This window comes from Anopheles coluzzii, chromosome 2, assembly GCF_943734685.1.
Source record: "Anopheles coluzzii chromosome 2, AcolN3, whole genome shotgun sequence".
NCBI classification, from domain to species: domain Eukaryota; kingdom Metazoa; phylum Arthropoda; class Insecta; order Diptera; family Culicidae; genus Anopheles; species Anopheles coluzzii.
In genome coordinates, this window is record NC_064670.1 from 54080798 (window position 1) to 54103740 (window position 22943).

Consider the following 22943-nt stretch of genomic DNA (forward strand, 5'->3'; position numbering starts at 1 on the left):
ACAGCAGCAGAGTGGACAGAGTCTTTGATTCTTTGCCTACTAACCAGTCCTTCCCGATAGTTGCTTCTAATCTAAAGGTTGGGAAGCCTATGTAGACTGAAGGGGGTGTTTAGCTTGGTGATTCAGGGGCTCTATCCAATTTCGGATGTTGGAATTAAACCTCTAAACTCCAAAAGCTTCTGCGTTTGAATCTCCCTTTATTGAAAATATGGCCTACTTTTATACTAAATTTGTCCTTACACGTTTACCCGAATATCAGTTCGAACCGGATTGTTCGGGTTTCCAGAAACTTTTTATTTTGACGTGGAAAGATAAACAATGGTTACTAGGAGCAGATTGGTAAAAAAAAGAAATTTAGAATCGCTTGTGTAACAGCCGCGTTCGAGAGGAAGATGCTCAGAAGGATACTGGCTCCGTAGGCCCAAACTGAAGTGGCAAGATGGCGTGGAGGCGCTCGCCTTTAAGGCCGGGACAACGGACTGACAGACGAAGGAGCGAGACCGTGAGCGGTTTCGGACACTCCTGAGGTTGGCCTGCGGTTGTAGCACCGGATGAGTAAAGTAAGTATGCGACAAAACCTCATCTGCGGGTGTATTGGACAGTCCACCATTTATCGTGATAAATTCGCAACAAATTCAAAGAGTCCCATTAGGCTAAACATCTTCTTTTATTTGGCGTAATATGTCCTACGCGGACATGCCTGCGGAATGGCTTTAGAGAATTATTAAATACCACGCAGTCGTATAATCATCAGTCCTTGGCTACATAACGAACGGTCCGGTCCATATGAGGCATGAACCCATGACGGGCATGACGTTAAGTCGTACGAGTTCATCGCCTACTCCTACTACTAGAAAATAGGAAAAGTTTCACTTGGAATTTGGCTATCCGGTCGAATCCCATCGACCAGCAATCCATTTCGTTCGCGATCGGACCCATTGGCTGTTATTATTGAACACGTCCGTAGCTGCGGCGTACGTTCCGACAATCAGTTTTACTCATTTCTTGACATACTTATGTTTTCTTACGTATTAGATGGTTGCGTTGTAGGAAATGTGTTGCCATCCATAGGAATCCATCCATTACGCGTTCGCGAAATTCCGGTTGGTGTATTTCCGGCCTTATGCGCACCCTAAATAGGGGGAAAAGCAGGAAAAAGGTTGAAAACCACCGATCTACACCTATTTCGCTGGCCTCCTAGATCCTAGTTACCACAGGAATAATGGAAAACGAAAATGCAATGGTAACACATATCAACCATAGGGCATAAAAGCAGCTCGATAGCTCATCACACTCTTAAGTTGACTTCTGAATAAAACACTTTTAAACTAGAGCCTGTGTGTGTTGTGTACAGAAACGGTGCAGTGTAACCGCGACTCGATGCTGTCGTGCAACTGACAGCATCCGACGTCCGAATGGCCGTTAAGGGCTTCGGGAGCGATCGGGCTACCGAGGGTCGGCACTCGATCATAGGCCGCGACCCGACACACACAACAGTCCTGGAGAATATATGTGATTTATATTAGAATATAAGTGGTTTATACAGAAGAGCCGCGTGTGCCTTAAATATCCTCAATTGTGCACCAGTCCGAAACACAAAAGTGGCGACGAGTTTCTAATTGTTTGTTGTTTCGTTTATTTATCCGAGTGAAAATTCCGCGACCCAAGCGGCGAAGGATGTCCTCTGAGGAGACTGGTGCCATGGACGAGGAGATGCGTCGTTCATCGCTAGGGCTAGCTAGCGCGAGCGGAGGGCTAATTCCGCAGAACGGTGCGATGCTGCAACCCAACGTGCATCTTTTGGGCGACCAGCGCATTCTCGGTGGTATGCAGCGAAGTGAAGGTGCCGCGCCGTTGCAGATACGTGCGCAACCGCCATCGCAATCCGGGTCATTGCCACTGTTCCACGGTGGTCAGGCGCCATTGCTGTCAGCTCCAACGGCGCCATCGCAGTCGGCTCCCGCACAGCAGCACCAAAGTACAGGTCCGTATTTGAGTGGAAGTGATAATACGATGATGCAAACGCTACAGCAGCTACAAAAGCAGATAGCACAGCAGCAGCAGCTTATAAGTGAATTATTATGCCAGCGTTTAAATAGCTTAGGTGCATCTACGGCCGCGGTACACCCCGAGCAGATCATTGACACGCTAGCGAGAAATATAACGGAATTTCGTTATGACGAGGAAGGAGGTGTAACGTTCGGTGGGTGGTTTGCGAGATATGAGGAGCTGTTTAGGAAGGATGCGGAGCGTATAGATGAAGCCGCGAAAGTCAGGCTGTTGATGAGGAAGTTAGGTCCGGTTGAGCACGACAGGTACACGTCGTTTATATTGCCCCGGAAAGCGGGAGATTTTTCATTTGCGGAAACGGTCCAGAGGTTGACCGAGTTGTTTGACACGCGAGAGTCGTTGCTTAGCAAAAGGTTCAAGTGCTTGCAAATAGCGAAAAATAAGAATGAAGACCATATGTCATATGCGTGTAGGTTGAACAAGGCGTGCGTCGGATTTGAGCTTGGAAAGCTTACAGAGGAACAATTTAAGTGTTTATTGTTTTGTGCGGGTTGAAGTCAGAGCACGATGTTGACTTCCGTACGAGGCTGCTTGCGCGAATAGAAGATAAAGCAGATATTACGCTGCAGCAGTTGTCGGCGGAGTGCGGCAGGATAGTTAACTTAAAGAAGGATAGTGCCATGATCGAGTCCCCAGCACAGGAGAATGTGTTGGCTGTACAGTCGGAAAGACACTTACAAGCCAAAAGATCGCAGCTAGATCAGCGTACGACGCAGAGTAAGCCCTGCTGGGCATGTGGGGATAACCACTGGCAACGTGATTGCCCATATCGTACTAAAGAATGTTTTAAGTGTAGGCGGATAGGCCACAAAGCTAGTCATTGCAACAAAAATCGAAGGAAATTTAGGCATCCTGAGTATGGCCTCAGATATGAGGAACAGGAAGGGAATGTTGCACAAGTGGTAACTGTGAGTGTGCAGAGCGTAGCATCTAGGAGAAAATACGTGGAGATTAGTCTCAACAACAAGCCAGTTCACCTGCAACTCGACTCAGGGTCGGATATTTCTATCATAGACATGCGTACATGGAAACAAATAGGGAGCCCCCGGCTCAAACCCCTTTCCGTCGCAGCGAGAACTGCTTCAGGAGCTGGTCTTATGCTCGAGGGTGAATTTCTATGTGAGGCCACACTAGGCAATGTTACGGCTGAAGTAACCATAAGAGTGGCAAAACATGATCTTATGCTATTCGGTGCGGATCTGTTTGAGTTGTTGGGTCTGTGGTCAACACCCATTGAAAGTTATTGCTATAGAGAGGGCAGAAATTTAAAGCAGCATGATAGGCTTGATAAAAAACAGACCGAATGTCTAGTAGCTAGTATAAAGGCTGGTGATGGCATAGATTATGCAGCAGGCACGGGAAATGCAATTCCATTCCTTTACAATGAGGTGGTTAAGCCCATGCAACGTGATACAATGCTGCGCAGATTATATAGCTATGGCAATTATGAAGGTCGAATAGATAGCGCCAATTACCTTCGTAAACAGCCCTCGCCGATAATTTGTCACGAAGCGTACCAAAGAAAAGGGAGACACGTGAGGTCGCAAGAACCTTAGCGTAGGCGTAAATAATGATTCATAAACGGGCATATGAGTTAAACGATCCCTGGCGAGAGGGTACATGTCTCAAAGAAGTGCTAGAAATTAAGTGATACAAGAATGGAAAATAATGGTATTAATTTACGGTAGGATGTTTTAATGGCTGAGGGTAGAGTTTCTGGAACAAAATAGCCGTCACAATTTTTAGCATTTTAGCAAACCCAGTTTTAGCCATCGTGGCACAACATTCCCCTAGCATAGTCTGCGCACGTGAACAAATGAATGGTCCACCTCGCCGCTCTTCTCGTGATAGAAGGGCGTCGCGCAGGTTGCAGCTGTACCAGCTGAATTAAGAGAGGGAGATGTTGTGTACAGAAACGGTGCAGTGTAACCGCGACTCGATGCTGTCGTGCAACTGACAGCATCCGACGTCCGAATGGCCGTTAAGGGCTTCGGGAGCGATCGGGCTACCGAGGGTCGGCACTCGATCATAGGCCGCGACCCGACACACACAACAGTCCTGGAGAATATATGTGATTTATATTAGAATATAAGTGGTTTATACAGAAGAGCCGCGTGTGCCTTAAATATCCTCAATTGTGCACCAGTCCGAAACACAAAAGTGTGCAATAGTTGTCGTAAGCAATATCCTAATAAGCAATAATACCGAATTCTTCAACCCCAAGTTACCTTCTGCTGGGTGCCTAGTCGCACAGGTATTCACGGAAACGAAATAACAGATTGAGTACCCAACGCTGGGCGCGATAGCCCGGCCTGCTATTATAACACCCTGCCATGCCGTGACTTCATTCGCCTTAGCAAAACCATCATCGCCAAAAGTTAGAACGGCTATTGGGTTAAGCCCTACGATCGCTGGTCCTTGAGAACCATAAAGACCACAAGAATACAAACAAATTAATAAACCTACCTAAATAGTTCTTCTTTCATTCATTTGTATAGTCATTTGTTCGTCCGGCGCGTTCATTCGTTCGTTTCTCGAGAAATTAATTGATGTGCTCCTGTCGTCTCGACGTCGGGTTGATGAATTTTGTGAGTTTTTTTTGTAAGTTCACTTTGGAGTTCATTTTCTTGACTCGAATCGAATCGAGTTCAGAATAGAATACACCTGTATGTCTCTTAAAGATGAAGATCTCTCTAAGATGAACATTCTATAAGATGCATATGCGATTTGGCAGCCGAAATTCTCTAAGATAAATTTTTTAACGACAGTTCACAAAAATATTAGTCCAAGGGTGACAGGTTTTTTCGGCGGTTTCTTGGAATCTTCACAGCAACAACTTCATTTTGTTGAAAAAAAAAAACTGTATTTACCCATCTTTACCCCACTGACTTATTGGTACCACTTATTGGTTACTCAATGACTTATTGGTACCATAGCAGGATAATCAGTCCTACACGTATGGAGGACACGGTCTATTCGAGGCTTGAACCCACGACGGGCATATTGTTGAGTCGTACAAGTAGATGACTGTCTCACCAGAACAGCCCAAAATGACCACTAGTACACGATAAAAAGAAACATTTCTTTCAAAAAAACAATCAAAGCAATCCGCACATCAGGCACGTTTTTTTAGGTAAGATACTAAATGATTCTGTATTTTGTTCCATTTTCTCATAGTTGCGTTATGCGCTCTTCCTTTCCGCGATCATCCTCATCATCGATCTTTCTCATTGCAGTGTTAAAAATGATTTTTTTTCTCCTTTTCACATTCTTTCAATGCACTTCAACACGCTCCACCGTTTACCAGTGCGTCTCCATTGTTTTGGCTTCCCGCCCCCTTACTACTGCTGCTGCTGCTTCGTCGCTGCTAATGATGAGATATGTATGTATAATTAAAAATATTGCTCTAACAATGGAGTGAGACGGTAATTATAATATTCGCAACTATATATATATATATATATTCGGTAACTGATACTCGTAACTTCGTTCCGTTTCGGCTGTCGTTTCCTTCCGCCTGGCGCAACCCTTCCTCCCTTCTTCTTCTAGTGCATATAACAATTCAGATTTTCCACTTTCCAATATATCTGCTTTTTGTCTGTATGTCTATATGTATATATTTTGTTTTGTGTTAAAATATCATGTAACCATGATGGTGGAACCATTCATGGTTTTGCTGATTCGAAATAATATTTCGGTAAGAAATAAGGTCGAACATAATCAAAATAAAGCTGTACTTTGTGGGTTTGATGTAATGTGATTGCTTCCTTGAAGTGAACATGTGAATAAACCGGCAATTACTCCATCCCTCGCGTGTTCACCATAGGATCGTTAAATGATGAGAGGATTTCAGTTGCAGAACGAAAACTGCACTAACATGCCTAATTCCAGGGAGGGTCTAATTTTTGCTGTTGCTTTTTACCATCGTTTCATTAGTTTATCGTTTTACGCACTAGGAGTATTGGAAGAGAAATTGGAAGGAAATAACTAGGGGGAGAATTACGCTACAGTTCTATCATCTACCTCCAATTTTACCTCCCACCGTTTGTGTACTGCTTTAGTAAGTACTACTTATTTTCCATTAATTTGCTTACCCCTTCCCCCCCTTTCACTCCGTCATACTCCTCATCGTTCCGCCGATCGTTGACGACCGTTATCGTGCGCGGTTGGCTCCGGTTTTCACCGTCGAGGAAAATTTTCATAAAATCGCTAATGTTAACTCTATCTCCCGTATAATTCCTTTTTTTGTTGTTGCTTGGCTGTTGTTACTATGTTTTGCAATCCATTCAAGGGCGGCACTGTTTGTGCTTTCGGTTGCTGTACGCTTTCACATTACAGTTTGTGATTGGCCGTTTGGTTGTTGTTCGGTATTGCACTGTTTTGTTGTCTGTGTACCGTGTATGTACCTCGTCGTCGGTAGTAACTCGCTACATAGTTTTGTTTGTTTGTTTCTCTGTACGCTCTCCGTTCGATCCTAGTTGAGCTATGCTAACAAATTGTCGACAGACTAGAAGACTTTCCGGTTTCAGTTTACAATAATTATTATTCGATTTACGTAACCTGTTTCTCAAAGGAATGGCTCACTGCATGAAAATAAATAAAAAATATGTGTATGATTAGTTTAAAAAAATCTATCATTTAAAACTACCCCGCCCTCCGAACGATCTTCCCTTTTTTGTTTTTTTGGTAGGTCACAATTTTTATGAAGCAGATCGCTCTTGGGTAGCTGATTAAGTATGGCAAAACCGAAATCGCGTACGTTACATACGCACATACGATTATCATTTTAGATATACAGTTGGACACAAAAGGTGCGACTGATTAATGTTTCGTTGGAAAATATATATACGTATAGAAAAAACATTTCACATCTATCTTTAACCATTATTCTTTTGTCCGGTTTGGAAATTCCTATCCATCGAAGGAATGCGAGTTATCTTTCTGGCAAAACGTTATTTGCCCACCAGGTTTAACAGCTTGCCGTTACGTTGCATTAGTTTTCGTCTATTTTTAATATACCTCTTCAGTTGTCTCTATAATAATATCATTTTGTTTACTTTTTTTACTCTTCTGTTACAATATAGGTCATAAGTATTTCTATTCCATTTAAGTATGTATATATATCTATATATATGTATGTATATATTTATAAGTATTATTAAGCGTCATTGATTTGTTTCCTCCAAATTCTCCATCTTCATATAATGCGGCCAGCCCCACTCCCCAGGCTCTGCTGGGCACCATGGCACGTGCTACCAACAATGTGCCGGGCCCTGCGCACAGGCTACACTTTCGTTCCCTTTTCCGCTTTTCGGTATGGGATTTAAGGAAAACAGTGTCTCCGGTTTGGCCTTTCGACGTTATTCTTCGGTATAAGTAGTAAGGTTTATGGTGAATTTGGCTACTTGCTTTCAATTTAATTTTCATTTGGCACTAACATTATATATGTATGGAATGTACTGTGTTCATCTACTTAGTGTAATGCGCTTCAGTATATTTTAATTTTCAAATGTGTTTGTGTGTGTGTGTGTAAGTAGTTATAATCGTGTGTTTGTTATCTGTTTTCCGTGTAGCGTTGAATCATGTTGGCTATAGAGAGGGAGATATTGTTCCTAATGATAAATATTAATATATTTAGGTTACGTTAATGATCTGGTACATGTGGTAATGCACTATCCTTTTTCACGCCTTGCTAGAATGGTACAAAATAACTGGATGTCAGTTACACTTTCTATTACATCGTACTAGCGCTAGACGCTTCCACCATCACTCCCTATGGAACGGGATCGAGATCGATCGTCACGTATTTTTTTCTTCTGCTTTTTGCGAACTATTATTCATTTACAAAATGGTTTTACAAGAGCACAACTGCTACACAATCACCATCGCATTATTGCTCTCTATATATTCTATCGATTGTTAAGAAATGTGTGTGTTATATAAAAAGCATTCAATTATTTAACGAATCATCCATCCATCAGACGATCCTTCCCGATCGGACATGGTGGTGTCAGGTCAGTTTTTATCGAGCGAATAGAAGAAGAAAGAAACGTATAAACAACGATGATTTAAGACTAGGGCAAAATGTTCCACAAGATCATGTATACTGATCGATCGACAAATATGCTTTGTTTGTTTTTTGTTTTGTGTGTGTGTGTTGGTAACGCAATAAAGAACGACATCTGTTTGTTTCTAGATTAAATGTTGACCGATCATTATTCCCTTACAGATCAACAGGCTTTATAAAATATTCCACCCACTGCTTTCGGACGATCGAGTGATCGAGCCGCATGGAAAGGTACGTTTGTTTAATAATGCCCTTTGTAAAGTGTTTTTGTTTGTTTTGTTAGCGTTTAGAATAAAAACGTCCAAGCGTGATTGTTTCTTTATGTATTGACACCGGTTTTTGCTTCCACAGCAATATCCCTTTTCATATCATATCGCACAACCCATAGAGGAGGACATTAGCGCATTGTAAGGACGAGGCGACCGAGAGCCGACATGTAATTATAAAAGCCCGCGGTGCGTGTATTTTGGGCAGGCATTTGATTGGTTTGGTGATGGCAGAACAGTGCACGCGCTGTCTGCATTCCAATACGATTCCAGTTTGAATGGTGCAACCTTATCCGCCTTCTCGGACACCCACTTCTTTGCCCAAACGCCAAATATCATTGCTTTTTACTCTGGTGTAACTATTGAGAGGAACAAAGGCATATACTGCACAGAACAGAATGTGAACAACATACCGGTACGATTAGAAATCTACACGTCCTGAACACGCACACATACATACACGCAAAAATACCGCTACGGTGATTACAATTACTAATCAATTTAACAGGTAAGGCTCTAGAGACAGGACGAAAACTATTATCAAAATAGATCTCCCATCGGTTCAACGCTAATTACTGTGCGTGTGTAAAAAACTAGCTTATGGGTCCCGTACATGGTTTTACAAAACGTAGGAATTGTTAACATATCACGATCACGGCGACGACGACGACGACTCCGACGACTCCGACGGCGATAGCCACTTAAACTTTGTTTTATCAGGGATATACACATTAACAAATCTACTATCTACTTTGAGTGATTCATTGAGTTGTTAATTTGACGAACATTTCCCATTCATTGCTATGTCTTACGGGTGTTAGGGAACTCTGTTGGGCCAATTGATTCAACTGTCTATACCGCATAACTGGAGTATTAAGTGGACAAACTAATTACGTAGGATTGAGCTGTTTGGCGCGTGAGACAGACCTTTGAAACGCATGCCACCATAGACAGTTGAATCGAATGTCCCTATTTGTCCCGCACACACACACACCCCCACATCTAACGATTCGATTTTCCTAAACATTCTAATCTCGGTTTGCTACTTTCGTGATTGTTTGCCTTCCAGCTAATGTTGCCATCGTGCAGCGGATGGATGGCAATGAACATTTTGCACTCATCGGTACACCTACACGATAAAACACGTCGCTATAAACGTCTCAGTAAAATCGTACAAGGAAACTTCAACTAACATCAACTGTGCTGCCCCTGGACATATATCCGTCTGTGGCGTGTGCTTCGTTTGTTGCCTGTTTGCTGCTGTTAACGCTCAACGCATCTATCCCACTAGCGTCGCAACCATATAGCATAGACAGGGCAGATATTGTTTTGTAAATTCGATCGCCGTGCTAAATCACTATCCTCAATTCAAACTACCATTCTAACGCAATTGTCATTCACATTAGAAAGTATTAGTATAAAAACACACATACGCACCCAATCGTATTTGTTCTTGTCCTGCTGCGTCGACCGCTAGTCCTTGGCACACAATACGACAAAACTTCCCGGGAAGCTCTGTCTGCTTCATGAACAAAACAAACAATTCTCCTGTGACACGTGCTGCGGTGACGGAGAAATATCGAAAGAGTTATAGTGTTAGAACTGCGGCTAATGAAGCTAAAGTTTTACGTGTCAGGGTGGGAAAAGGAGTTGGTTGCCTCCCGATCGAAAATCTAACAGTTTTGTTTTTAGTTTGCTGACATTCAATGGTAAGATCTAGGGATGTTAACTACTAATAGGTAAAGAATTGCTTTGCTACCGCGGTCCACAAGGGTAACCAATACATCAGATTGGTGTAGCCAAATTTGGTTTGCTTTTGGTTTGCTAATTGATTAATTCCTTTCTGCCACACGCACACACTTGCACACACTGTATCGTGTCTTTTCCGGTTTTGTGTTTCTATTTCTCAAAAAAACGGAGCCTACGCAAACTCGAGGCCCCGGACCCCAAACTCCATACCGTCGTCGTCTGTGTAGCTGTCGACCACCAGCAGGGAACGTCGCCGAGAGCGACATTCCACGAGAGCCGTCTGTGCCGGTGGGGAGGCGTTTTGTTACACGATCACCTCCATCCGGTTGCCCTTGCGCGTGACGCGCGTCTGATTATACGGATTGTCTACCAGGCCACCGCACTTGAAGGTGAATATGACCGTCTGTCCTCCGAAGTTAGCCTCGAAACTAAAACGAAACCGAATCGGTTAAGCAATGCGGGGCGCATCCCGCATCAACAATACTTACTCGGTACTGATAGTTACTTCCGGCGATTTGGCAGTCGCATTCTGGATCACCAGAAACAGCTTCGTTACTATTTCGATCGAATGTGCCGTTTGGAACACAAAGTCTCCCTTCTTTTTGCCTATTTCAGACTGTGTGAAAAAAAAAATCAAGAGTCATTCAGTGTGATCACATATTGTGTGCGTGCGCGAGCGCCATCGGGAGTGGGGCCAGAATGGCATTTATCTGATTGCAATCGCTGTTATAAGTTAAAGTGTTGTACAAGGTACAACAAGATTTTCTAGGACAAAAACAAAACAAAAACAGTACACTAAGGCATACTTATTTCTTGATCGTTCCATTACGGATGGTTTGTTTGGACAAAAGGGCTTGTCACGGCGCAGAATGCACTCAACAACTGGTTCTTTTTCAATTCTACATGAAAAACTACGGTTCTAACAGGACTTCGTATCGCAAATAAAGAGCAAAATTATTGGAAATCCAAAAGTAACAAACGGGACATTTGCGGTTTGGCAATGTAAGCACATTAACTATTCACAACTAAACGCTATCGGAAAATTGCGAGTGCTACAACGTTTATCCTATAACCCGAACCCGAACAGCTGTCATTGTTAGCTAACTTACCTGAAACAGACATCCGGTGGGTGATTCCGATCTATCGGACATATTCGACGAGCAATAGTTATCCTACGGGAACAGGAGGAGTTGGTTTGGTGTGAGGAAAGACAGGTGATAAGGATGATCATGAAAATGAAAGGATACAGTTAAGAACGAAACCATATGTTTGAAAGCCGGCCATACGGCAAGTTCTCTGGTTAGCTCTTTGCTTGAAAGGTCACAAATCACAACCAACATTCAAACCGACCAAACCGGTGCATTTAGGATGATTTTGGGGAACGTGTGCCATAATTAAGCGTCCGATACGGATGTCGGGGTAATCAAGCATAGTGGTTTTGCGCGGATAATAAATCGTGATACTTACTGCGCGGATGTGTATCACTGCAATATCATCGAAGTACGGACTGAGCGACATGCGGTATATCTCCGACGCCGGGATACGGTACTTAATCTGCATCGTTTTCTGATCCAGCAGGAGCATTGAGTTCGTCGAGATGACCAACAATATCGGAATGAACTGTACGAATATGTTCAGATACAATAATTACAGCTCGGCGGATAATTTGCAGCGCAGTGTTAGTGCATCCACTTACCTTGCCACTGCTTCGTGCAATCTTATTGATGATGTCCGCAAACACGACATACTGATCGTTGTGCTCACAGCTGACCCGCTTCCACTGAATGTTCTGTCGCAGCCGTATGTAATCGCCATGAAACGGATGGGCTACACTGCGCGGGTACGACACTTTGCGATCCTTGAATATGATGCTTGCGGTAACCTTTTCGCGCATACGATTTCGGGCTGGTTGATCGAACGATTTGCGATACTTGTAACATCGCCAGCGATGAAAAATCGTGCGCAGCAGTTGAGATGTCTCCGCTAGGAACGTTGGTGCCGACGGCCACTCATGACAGATCGGGCTCATGTTATCGTGCGGTAGACGCAGCAACAGTGTCAACAGAAATTCGCGTGTCTGTTGGAGGAAAAAATGAACCGATTGTGTCAATGAGTTATGCTGCGCGTACGAATCAGTGTTAAATGTTTGGTTCTCGGTTTTGTATTCTTACTTTAAGCAGCACAAAAAATCTTCCAATCACTTGTACTGCCCACAGTGCCTGCTTCCGAAACTCGACGAGTCGTATTTTTTCTCGTTCCTGCAAAAAAAAAAAAGGAATACCGTCGAAAGGATGCTATGGTTACTAAAACCCGTGACATGATCCTTTTATCTTGTGCAACTCACTCTCCAGGTACGCCAGTAGCTCGCAATGATTAGTTGGCTGTGGCGTAGCGTCAGGAACCGTTTTCGCTTTGTGTAGCAGCGGTACGTCTTCTGTATCAATATGGCCAACTCGTTCAGCCGCACCTTACGAAACTCGTCCAGCTCGTACACCGTGCGGGGACTGCGAATGAAAACCTTCTTGCGGCCAATGGTAAACTCAGCTCCGGGCAACGGTACACTGCGTATGATCAGCGCCACACCATCAACGATCGTCCCGGTGAAATGGGGCCAAGTGTACTGGCAAAGCAGCTTATATCGTGCCAAGAATCTGGCGTGCACCATATTGAAACAATGCCCATTGCGCCACAGATTTATCAGCGGCATTAGACTAGCAAAATAAGAGCGGAAAATGGTAAAGTGCAATTTAATAAATTCATCTCACGATTGAAAAAAAAATTAAACACACTCACCAAAGGTAGCGCACTTGATGCTGCACCAACCCAAGCTCGAACATTTTCGCCTGTTTTAGTTCGTTGGGTTTGATGCAGAAGATGTAATGGTTTGAACGCTGTTCGAGCAATTTCAACAGCGTCTGCAGCGAGGTTCGTAGGTTGTTGCTTAAGCTCGATGGTTTGCGATTCGAGTGGCGCTTCGGGTTTCCTTCCGGAAAGAGGCACGAAGCGATTAGTAGATCGCTCTGAAACAGGCAACTGCTAATGTGTCTCGGCAGCAGGTCCAGGTTTTTCTCGATGAACCCGTTTGTCGTGTACACCACGGGACCCTCAAAATGGCGCACTCTGAGCAAGAGAAGACAACATACCCCGAATAGTCAGAAAGATGCTATCGAAGATTGGTGTGCGCGTAACTCAACTACTTACTGGAAACAATTAGAAGGCAGTGATGCATCGCGTGCGAGAAAGTTTGTGTGACCAGCACAGCACTGATGGAGTCGCGTGAGCAGGAGCCCATCGTTGACGACCTGCGGCTCATCGAGCAGGTGCAGTATGCCGAAACAAGGTTTGTCGATCAGCTCGCAGATCGGAGCATTGTCAAAGAAATCGATCCGTATCCAGTCCAGCCCTTCATTCACGTACAAATCCTGCTGGTGTTTTAGGACGCTCTTAATGAAATGCTAAACCAAATTAACAAGAAAAACAGATTGCTTCGATGAGTGACGTCGTCGGCCTGAGACTTTTCGTAGACTACCTGTTGCAGCCGTTCGTTGCAGTAGTTGATAGCGAACTGATCAAAGGTGTTCTTTTCCAGCGCTTCGAAACCGTAAAAATCCAGCAGACCGATTGTTTTCCCTCGACTCCCGACCGTCCCACTGGTCTTGAGCTTCAGGGCGTCGTTCACCCGGGAAACGATCCATGTGAATAGCCGCCCGTACAGTGTGCGGCATAGGGTGAACTTGATGCGAGATGCGTAGCTGGCATCGATTTCCGTTCCGTCCGGTTCGAGCTGTGCCCAGTTGTCGCCCAACCGCGTTAAACAGTTGAAGAGCATTTGATTATCCAACTGCAGCAGTTGAGCAATTTCGTCCAGTTCTGTAAATTTTTTATGATTTAATAGAAGAAGTAGAAGGCAAGCAAACCAGTCGTCCCGTACCATACTCGTTGGAGATTTCGCAACCCTCGCTACCGTCAATGTTGGTGGTTGGAATGAACGTCAGGTTGCCCAGCTTGAGCACTACGGCCAAAATGGTGAATATCGAAAAGATCTCGTCCTGCCCGAAGCCCAATATTTCCAGTGAACGCTAAGGCACAAAAAGGCGTTAAAATAACTGCTGTTCTACCAACAACGATCCCTTGGCTCACCTTGGTGAAAGTAAAATTCGTTCGATCGTCTTCGTTTGCGAAGGTATTTTTCAACAGTTCATACTTATCGATGTTTCGTTGCAATTTAAGCGATTCTGCAAAGGTAATGTAGAATCCGCATTAACTTGGAGACGTTGTTTTACGTAAACTTTCCCAACCGGCTACTTACTGAGCAGTTGAATGTCGGCACCGGAGAGTAGTTGGTAGAATATGTGAAAGTTTCTCTCCCCAGAAGCGCGTGTGGTAACACGAGACTGAAATGCAAAAGAAAAAGAAAAAAATAAATTACTGTACGAAGGAAAAACAATGGATTACAAGCACATGGTTTGAAATATAAGTTTAAATTAAAATACCTTTTCCAACATGTCTTGAGGAGTGTACGCGTTGTAGGAGAATCACAAAGCGAGTGTAAATTTCAAAATTGATCATACAATGGTAAAAATGTTTGGCATACTTACATAATGTTAAATGTCCCCCGACAGGATCGCCCTTGTAATCGAACTCGATGTCAAAGAATTTACCCTGAAATGCAAGAAAGAAGAGTGATGACAGCGCCTGCTACGTCACTACGATCGAGGTGTTCGTTCTGCACTTACAAAGCGGCTCGAGTTCATATTCTTCACCGTCACCGCGTTGCCCATCGCTTCCAGGAAGATTTCCGCTTGCGCGACGCGTTCGCGCATTTTTTGCAATTCTAGATCGCGAATGTAAACCTCTTTCGAGATCGATTTCAATATCTGCCGACGGTGGAATGTCGACGGCGATGTGGTCCCGTGATCGTGCGTCAATGCAATCGAGGAGGACGATTTGTGGATCGAGCGGGTGCTGTTGTTGCTGTTCTGATGGCAGCAGCGCATTAAGTTGCTGCGCTTTTGCAGCGAAGGCGACGGGGACGCTCCGCCGCACATGCGGTTCAGCTCGGCATGGCTGCTGGTACAGTTGTGCTTCGGGCACGAGCCCATGGTGGTAGCCGATTTGAGCGTCGATTTGGTCGGAAATTCGTTGCCCTCCGTCGAGCGGCTGATGGATTGGTTCGAGTGCTTCAAGCACTTTGGCATGGTGGCTACCGGCATAAAGCCGTAGTTGACCATCGCGGGAAGGTTTTCCGTGCTCTTGTGGTGCGAAATCAGATCGAACTCGACCGTTTTTTCGTGTGAGCATTTTTGTTGCTGTAAAAAAAAACGAAGCAACAGGACAGTGGTTGTAAGCGTTGGTCGGTGACAGTGAACCGGACACAGATCGAAAGGGATACATACTCTCGATGAGTTGTACTTCATGATGCTGTCCAGTCGGCCACCGGCCGGGGCGGCACTTTCAAACGATGACCCAACGCGACTGATTGTGGAATGCTTCGGTGTCGATTGTCTCGAGTTTGGATTGGAGCCGCGAAGCGAAAAGATGGGCGCCCGGCTGCGCCGCATCTCCGACAGCTGTGTCAGGAAGTGTACTATCATGTGCGAGGATTCCGTCTTGCCTGAACCGCATTCTCCCGCCATTATAATGCATTGGTCTTCATTGTAGTTCAGGAGAAACTGATGCGCCGAATTCGCCAAAGCAAATCTGTCACATTGGAATTGGGCGGGTGGATGGGTGGTGGTTAGCGGGTAGAGGTTGGAGTGACTATTTATCTATACACTTACATGTGTGGCGGCAACTGAAAGAGGCTCTTGGTAGCATATTTGCGAACCTGGTCCGGGTTGTAGATCTGCAGTTGTTTGTACGGATTCAGGGCAACTAGAAACGTCCCTATGTAGGTCTGTGACAGAAATTAAATAATAAAAAAATTATATAGATTCTCGCGCCTTCTTCCGTGGATAGGCACTTTGTGGTTTGCTTACATAGATCAAATCCCGTTTATAGCGCTGGTGAAGGTTATTGATGAAGCTCTCCTCGGAGAGATTCTCCAGCAGCACCGAATCCCAGCTGCCAATTTCCTGCTCCATGTTGGGTATTTTCCCAGCATCCGTTTTAGCGCTTTTCCGCATTAGCCGCAATTCCTCCTTGAAAATCGGAATCGGTGTGAAAATCGGCAAGGCCACTAATCGGACCACTAATCGGTTCACTAATGCATCGGTCTCTATCTTGCACAGGCAGCAGCATCCATCGCAGCATGCCAAGGGCGCCGATTACATGATGCACATTAATTCCTTTTCCATGCCCCTTGCTTCGTAACACGAGCTGTCAGTAGGCGTTGCTGGCGTGGTGGGGTTTTCTTTGGTGGAAAAAGAACAGTTCAATTCCCTTACCCTCGGATCGATTTATCCTAATTCAATCTACCTCGGAAACGTTTGCAAATGGTTCCATACACTTAACTTCACTAGCAATGCTTTAATAGAGATATTTTACAACGCTTCTTGCAGACTGCTGGCCCTACTGCTTTGTTATTCGTAGGTAAAGCTTGTAGGAAGGAAAACATCATCTCAATACACCGTAGCTCATTTGCAACACTTTTCGTTTTCTTATTTCTCACTAGCAAAAACCACAGGAAATCCGTAAACAATAACACAATTACACACGGACACACATTAAAGAGTAAGTGGGCAACTTTGGCGAAGGCAATTTTACATTCTGCACCGAGCGCAGAATGATGAACGAAAACGAACGGAGCAAGTTGGAAAACCCTCACTGTCCAACTTTTTTTTGCTTCTGCCTCTCCCCATGCATTCGAAATTTTCCTCCCCACTATATTGACATTTTTCCGACTGAGATAACGTGTGCAGTACTAGATCTCTGATAAGGCGATTCGGAGAGGCGAAGGGAATCAAAAAGTGTAGCTGGTATGTGTAATAACATCATTTTAAAAAAATATATCCACATAATAGAAGATAGTTACGCATTGTATCGCTCGTTTTAGTGTAAATATTATAAAAAATATAAATTTCAGTGTGTATTTTGTAGAAATATGAAATTCCACCAGTAACGGCCACCTTACGTATGTACACCTTGTCTCTGTGTCAGCTGTCAAAACAACTCCAAGCACGGTGTCGGAAGGGGAAAAAAGGCAAACACGAAAAGATCAGCAATGCTGCCGAGCGCAAAATTGGTACGAAAAATACACTTCTAGGCCTAATATTGAGTGAAATGAAACATCCTAACGTTGTCGTTTTTAGGTTGCGCATCTTGCCTTGGCGAGACGATGCGTGCACACTACAGCAAGCGTGGCAAAGTCACAATCAGGTCGGTACAAGATATCGCCGAAAGGGGACCGTCCTCTTACGTATGAAATGGCAAATCCTCCGCATCAGATAGCGCATCGGAAAGCATGGAACTCGTGGAACACTTGTAAGCACCGGTAAGAAGAACCAGCTCGAAACCCGCGCACTCACGGGTTCATCTATTTTGCAGCCAATCTAGAAGGTGAACTGCGCCCATCGCAAACCATGCTGGAGGACGATTTCATTCGCCGGTTCATGGCGGGCACCTGGCACGGTCTGGTGCTGTCCGAAGTGATCATCAAGCGGCAGCACAATCATGTGCGTATAGCAGCGATCATTAGCCGGTCAATTCCGGCAAGGAAAATGTACTTCCTGATTGGGTACTGCGAGGAGCTGCTCGCGTACTGGTTGCAGTGTCCGGTTACGCTCGAGCTGCAGACCACCGATGATAGGAAGGATGTAATCTTTAAGTACATCTAAATGGCCCAAATGCATTTTTGCGCACTGTTAGTATAATAGGCCACAACACACGGATGCATGATTGTAGCATGTAAATAAGATAAAAGAAGACTAAATACTACGAAAAAGGCACACAACAGGAGATATTTTTAATTATTCATTTATTATTCTTCTCTTGTCGTTTTCTTTGTTTTTCTTTTTCGGGGAGTTTGTGTTTCGTTTGGGTCGTTCGTCCACTTTCACTATGCTTCGACATTCAAATTAACCTCCACAATCCATCACCTGACACCACGATTCCTTCTACGACCACGTCTTTGTATCTGTGTGTGTTTCTATTGTGATTTGCCAGATGTCCATAGTACACGATACACGCACTGCCAATTAATCTCTAAACAATGAAATGTTCAATTTCGAAAATAGTGCAATGACGGTCCTTGCTCACTTCTTGTCCTGCACCAGCGTACGAGGAGCTTATGAGATGTGTAAGTAGTTTGATTGATTAAAAATGAGCTAAAACATAAATCATCGTTAGCGGCATTGGCTGCGTTTGTCTTAGAACGGAAACCCAAAACATTTAGAATTATGCGGTAAAGAGCATCAAATACGCGTGTAGTTTGTGATTTTGTATCGTAGTAATGCGATAGCTTCCCCCAGACTAATTACCTACACGCTTTTCCACAATAGTTTTGTAAATTTAATGTTTCCGTCCGCTGACTGTAGGTGTGTATGTGTATGTGTGTGTGTGCATAATCTATACAATTGGATTGCACTGTTTTAAAAACAAACCCGGCATGCAATCAACGTTCGATGTGTTACTACGATCGTGTGAGGATCTACAATCATGTGCGTTTAGATTTCGTTTATCTTTCTTTTTTGGGGAAATCCCAAACAATGCCTGCTTCGCATAGGGTGAGTGTTCTTCTTACTCAAAAATGAAAGTTCCTCAATAACGGATGATCGTGTTCTTATAGAAATGACAACATAATTCGCAACGCAACGTGTTCAATTACATGGCTCACTCGGATCAGAATTGCATGCGCATAATAGGATCTTCAAAACACGGTACTGTAGGCGCATTCGAAATGGTTGTACAAATTTCCCTACGTGATGATAGACGCGTATAAAAAAGAAGTTGTTGATGAGCGTGATAGATTTTACAGTTACTTGCGGTCGTGTTTAAAAAATCTCTTTATCAACGGTTTCTCCAGTTGTTACGGAAGTTTTTTTTTTTGTTAAAGCATGCCATTTGCGTCAGTTTTGTTTTTCATTCATAATCGATAACGCGATCACTCGGCACACATAAATGCCGGATAGATGTATCGGGGCTTTGGAACATACGCTTACGGATCATGATGATGTTCGCTACCTGTACAAAAGCGAATCACTGAGAAGTGAATCGCACACGATTAAAAAACGTTATTTTTGACTTGCCGTACTCCTTTCTTGATTAATTTTCTTTGCTTTCGGTTCAATTTTAAACTTCCATTGTGATTGTTGCTTCTATTTCATGTGGTACGTTACGCCTGATGTTTTAAAGGTGTAATTTTCAAGACAATTTTACTGATTATTTTCATTTTCTAGTGAGGAATCAGACCATTGCTCATCTGAATAGCCGTTTATCAACAAGTTTACGTCGCTTGTTTTTTACGTAAAGATCGTTTGGCGTAAGTGAATTGCATTCCGTTTGTCCCTTCTGTTCTCTGTTGTTGCCTTTGTACTCTTATTGTTACCAACACATGAATGGTTTGTGTGTGGAAAGCTAGGAGAATTCTCATACAAACATTACCTAGCTTGATTAATGCTTATGTTCGATGCATTCATGTTCCATAAAAAAAAGTTTCGCTATTTTATGTACCGCTCTGATTGATCTATGTTTCGTTTATCGACTTATGTTGAATTGTTTTTGTTGGCTTGTTATTTTGGTTATCCTTGCAACAGTGGAGCTGTTCCGCCGGAGGAGAAGCACGATCTTTTGCTCTCCACTCCAGCGGATTGGAATATGCAATCTTTCATCATTTTCATTAGGTGTTGTTTTTATTACTTCTATAATCCTGGCCTTAAAATGCTACGGATATACGTTTCTACAATTTTGCCTTCACTTTCGCCTTCTGACTACTTTCATTTCCTTTCTCTGTCTACCTCTAACAACCGTTCTGCAAATGGTCGTATACATCCGGCTCCACAGTTCTTTACAATTGCATCTCTCTCTCTCTCTCGATTGGATGTTGTTCTTCGCAAAAGATCACTCCCTAAATTCTCACATCACTTACGCACTTATCCACCCAAGCCGTATGCTCTTTTTCTTCTTTTTGGGTGATATTTTCCATGCATATTTTCTAAAAACGGAAGATTTATCTCACGAGCTACTTAAAAAAAAAACTCAAAACAGACAAACAATCCTACACATACATGATAGCACAATCTCTTTGTTCGTATGTAATAAGAATTAACATGATACAAATCACCAGATGAAAAAATTGCTCGGACAAAAATGCATTATGATCCCGTTGAAAGCTTTAGTTGAAGAGCGAATGAAAGGGGTGGTTTTACTTAAAATAAACAAAAAAGATAAAGCTTTTCCCGTTAGAACTTACAATGTTGGCTAACCATATAAAAAATAACCCTTCATCGTATATGTACCAAAAATAAAGTGCTTTTAATGAAGAAGAAAAATCACTCTTTCTTTACACATACTGCCCATGTTGTGTTCTGCAAAATTGATCCTGATGGTTCTTGTCTCGGCTTTAAGCGTTTGTGAAAAATATGAAACGGTGGAGAGAAAACTAATAAAAACCCTTTCTAAGTTTATCTGAAAAATATACTTTCAAAATAGAAAGGAAAATAGGAGGAAAATAGTAAAACGTTCCGTTTGGATAGGGCATCGAGCATCCAGGTGATCGGCTTGTTTCATGGTGTTTCACAAGCCGTGCAGGTGGATTGAAGAAAATAGAGATAGTTGCTAATTTCTAAGGATGTTGCGTTGCCGTGACGTAAAACCGCCCCAATATGCTGCGAAATAGCATTGCTTTGCAGTGGTGCGCTTCATTCGTTTCGTTTAAAGCTGAGATTCGAACCTTTTTTGTTTGTTTGTTTGTTGTCATACTGTAGTTTTTCTCTCTGTGTAGGTTTGCATGTCTATTCTTCTTGTTTTCGTCATTCTGTACATTCTGGTTTAGTATTTAGTAGTTGATTTGATTTTTTCATTGTTTTCATTATCTCACATCATCTTGTATGCATTTTCCATTCACGGGTGTAGATTGATGGTAGCTATGCTATGTAGATCGTTTTCCCCGAATGTTTTGAGTGACACACTTCACTTGTTCACGATGCGATCTTGCTTTGTTGCCGTGTGTGTATGACAGAGTTTTGCACAATTGTTCCGTAGCTTACTTGCTTCTTCGGTTGTTTAAAATCGCCTTTATATATCATGCTGTTGTTATATGTTTGCCTTTACTATTGTCCCTTTGTTATTTTCCACTGCTATTACATTACCCGCTATTTACTAGTTTGCGTCCATTTTCTTGCATTTTCATCTGTTTATGTAGTTCCTTGCCGTAGTGGCTGCGCTGTATTGCATAACGTTAAACTACCATTTTGCAGCTTTTTGTTTCCTTCATCTCCATTCCTTTATCTCCCAAACTGTGCGCCGTTTCTGCCGTTTTGTCATTTTTTGTCGAGCACACAGTCACTGTTTTCGCAAATCAGTATCAATAACTGCATATCAGTATCAATATAGATGCGCGCGAGTGCAATGTGTACGAGTGTTTCTGCTTAATGTACAATTAATTAATGCCTTTTGGCGATCGGCGGCTGTCTGGTGTAATGCGTGTGCGCACACGCGCTGCATGTGTCCGCCAATCGTGACACAGCACTTTTCGCTGTTATTGCAAAGAGGTGATGATGAATAATGTCTGCAGCTCACGAATGTGTCTACACAATGGTGATTCGATGAGGAAATTGTCTTGATCTTAGAGTGTCTGCCATTGTGACAAGTGCTTTCTCCGGCTTTGCTTTATACACTACGGTTTGTTTCATAGTGTCGTTACCTCCTCACTTTGCTGTTGGTTGCGTGCAAGAGGGGGGTGGGGAGGGTACCATGATGTTTCCTGCTGGGGGTTGAGTTTTTGTGATTGGTGGTGCTGGTATGTGTTCGCGGCGGAGGTCGTACTATGCAGTCAGTTTTGCACGATGTCACATTCTGTCTGCCAAGGCGCTAATACATTGCTCTACCGAGCTTTATTGCTACCTTCGACCGATCAGCCCGTTCGGCTGGGCGCCCGCCGTTGGCATATGGATTAGCTCGAGCTCGACTAGCAGCGGGAAGTGATCGGACGGTATGTGCGGATGGGGGCAACCGACCACCTTGTTATCCCGCAACCATTCGGGCGAGATTGGACCGAGCAGCCCGAGCGGCACCATGCCCTGCTTCGAGTAGAATATGTAATCGATAATACCTTTAAATTCGAATGTATAATTTGTATATGGCATTATATCTTCACTGTACGCTGACGCTAGCTTAAAGGAATGAGTAAATTCATTTGGTGTATCACAATTTGATATACGCTGCAGGCAGGATTTGTAGCCCAGCTCCTTGAAATCTTGATGGTCCATTGATACACGTCCGGCACTTAGAAATTCAATCACACCCGAGTCTGGCAGCGAGTTAAAGTCACCGCACAGCACCAGCTGCACGTTATTTACATCGAACTTGTGTCCCGGCCGGAAGCTCAGCCCAGCTTCGTCCAGTATTGTCTTGAGCTCGTTGCTCAGCATCATCGTCTGGATGAGCTTCACGTCGCAGAACTCCGGATCCCAGTGGATGTGCGCGGTGCACACCAGAATCGGTTGCGATATTTGGGCCGCCTCTGACGACACACTCTCCCATGCACCTTCCTTCACCTTAAGCAGCGCAGCTAGTCCGATGTTGTCCTTGGGCATCACGCGGTTGAGCATGTTATCCGATCCTTCCGCGTTAGCCATAGCTAACTGGTTGAATTCGACTAAATGCTCTTTGATCAGGGTAAACCTAGGTAAGCA

The 22943-nt window shown here is 43.7% G+C and overlaps 3 protein-coding genes across 7 annotated transcripts in view; 1 reads left to right on the forward strand and 2 right to left on the reverse strand.

Annotated features, from left to right (window-relative positions):
* Positions 1–6163: 6163 nt before the first annotated feature.
* Positions 6164–16772, reverse strand: LOC120949548 (unconventional myosin-Ib). The gene is made up of 19 exons (XM_040366919.2): positions 16131–16772; positions 15933–16048; positions 15549–15852; positions 14889–15461; positions 14751–14814; positions 14646–14659; positions 14462–14546; positions 14293–14387; positions 14084–14231; positions 13682–14022; positions 13354–13607; positions 12946–13272; positions 12497–12863; positions 12324–12410; positions 11849–12229; positions 11620–11772; positions 11262–11324; positions 10641–10768; positions 6164–10580 (listed from the first exon to the last, which is right to left on the reverse strand). The coding sequence occupies exons 1-19, from the start codon at positions 16275–16277 to the stop codon at positions 10457–10459; spliced, it is 3771 nt and encodes a 1256-aa protein (XP_040222853.2). The 5' UTR covers positions 16278–16772; the 3' UTR covers positions 6164–10456.
* Positions 16773–17216: 444 nt separating this feature from the next.
* On the forward strand, positions 17217–18048 carry LOC120949682 (28S ribosomal protein S24, mitochondrial). Its single transcript, XM_040367117.2, has 3 exons — positions 17217–17335; positions 17403–17574; positions 17638–18048. Exons 1-3 carry the CDS (start codon positions 17315–17317, stop codon positions 17925–17927), a joined length of 483 nt encoding a protein of 160 aa, XP_040223051.1. The 5' UTR covers positions 17217–17314; the 3' UTR covers positions 17928–18048.
* A 2-nt stretch (positions 18049–18050) lies between these two features.
* The window catches only part of LOC120949680 (CCR4-NOT transcription complex subunit 6-like), a 93473-nt gene continuing 88580 nt past the window's right edge, over positions 18051–22943 (reverse strand). For all 5 annotated transcript variants that reach the window (XM_040367113.2, XM_040367115.2, XM_040367110.2 and 2 more), the window contains exon 8: positions 18051–22932. In XM_040367113.2, coding sequence (XP_040223047.1) covers positions 22149–22932 — 784 coding nt within the window. In that variant the 3' untranslated portion in view covers positions 18051–22148. The remainder of the gene's footprint in view (positions 22933–22943) is intronic.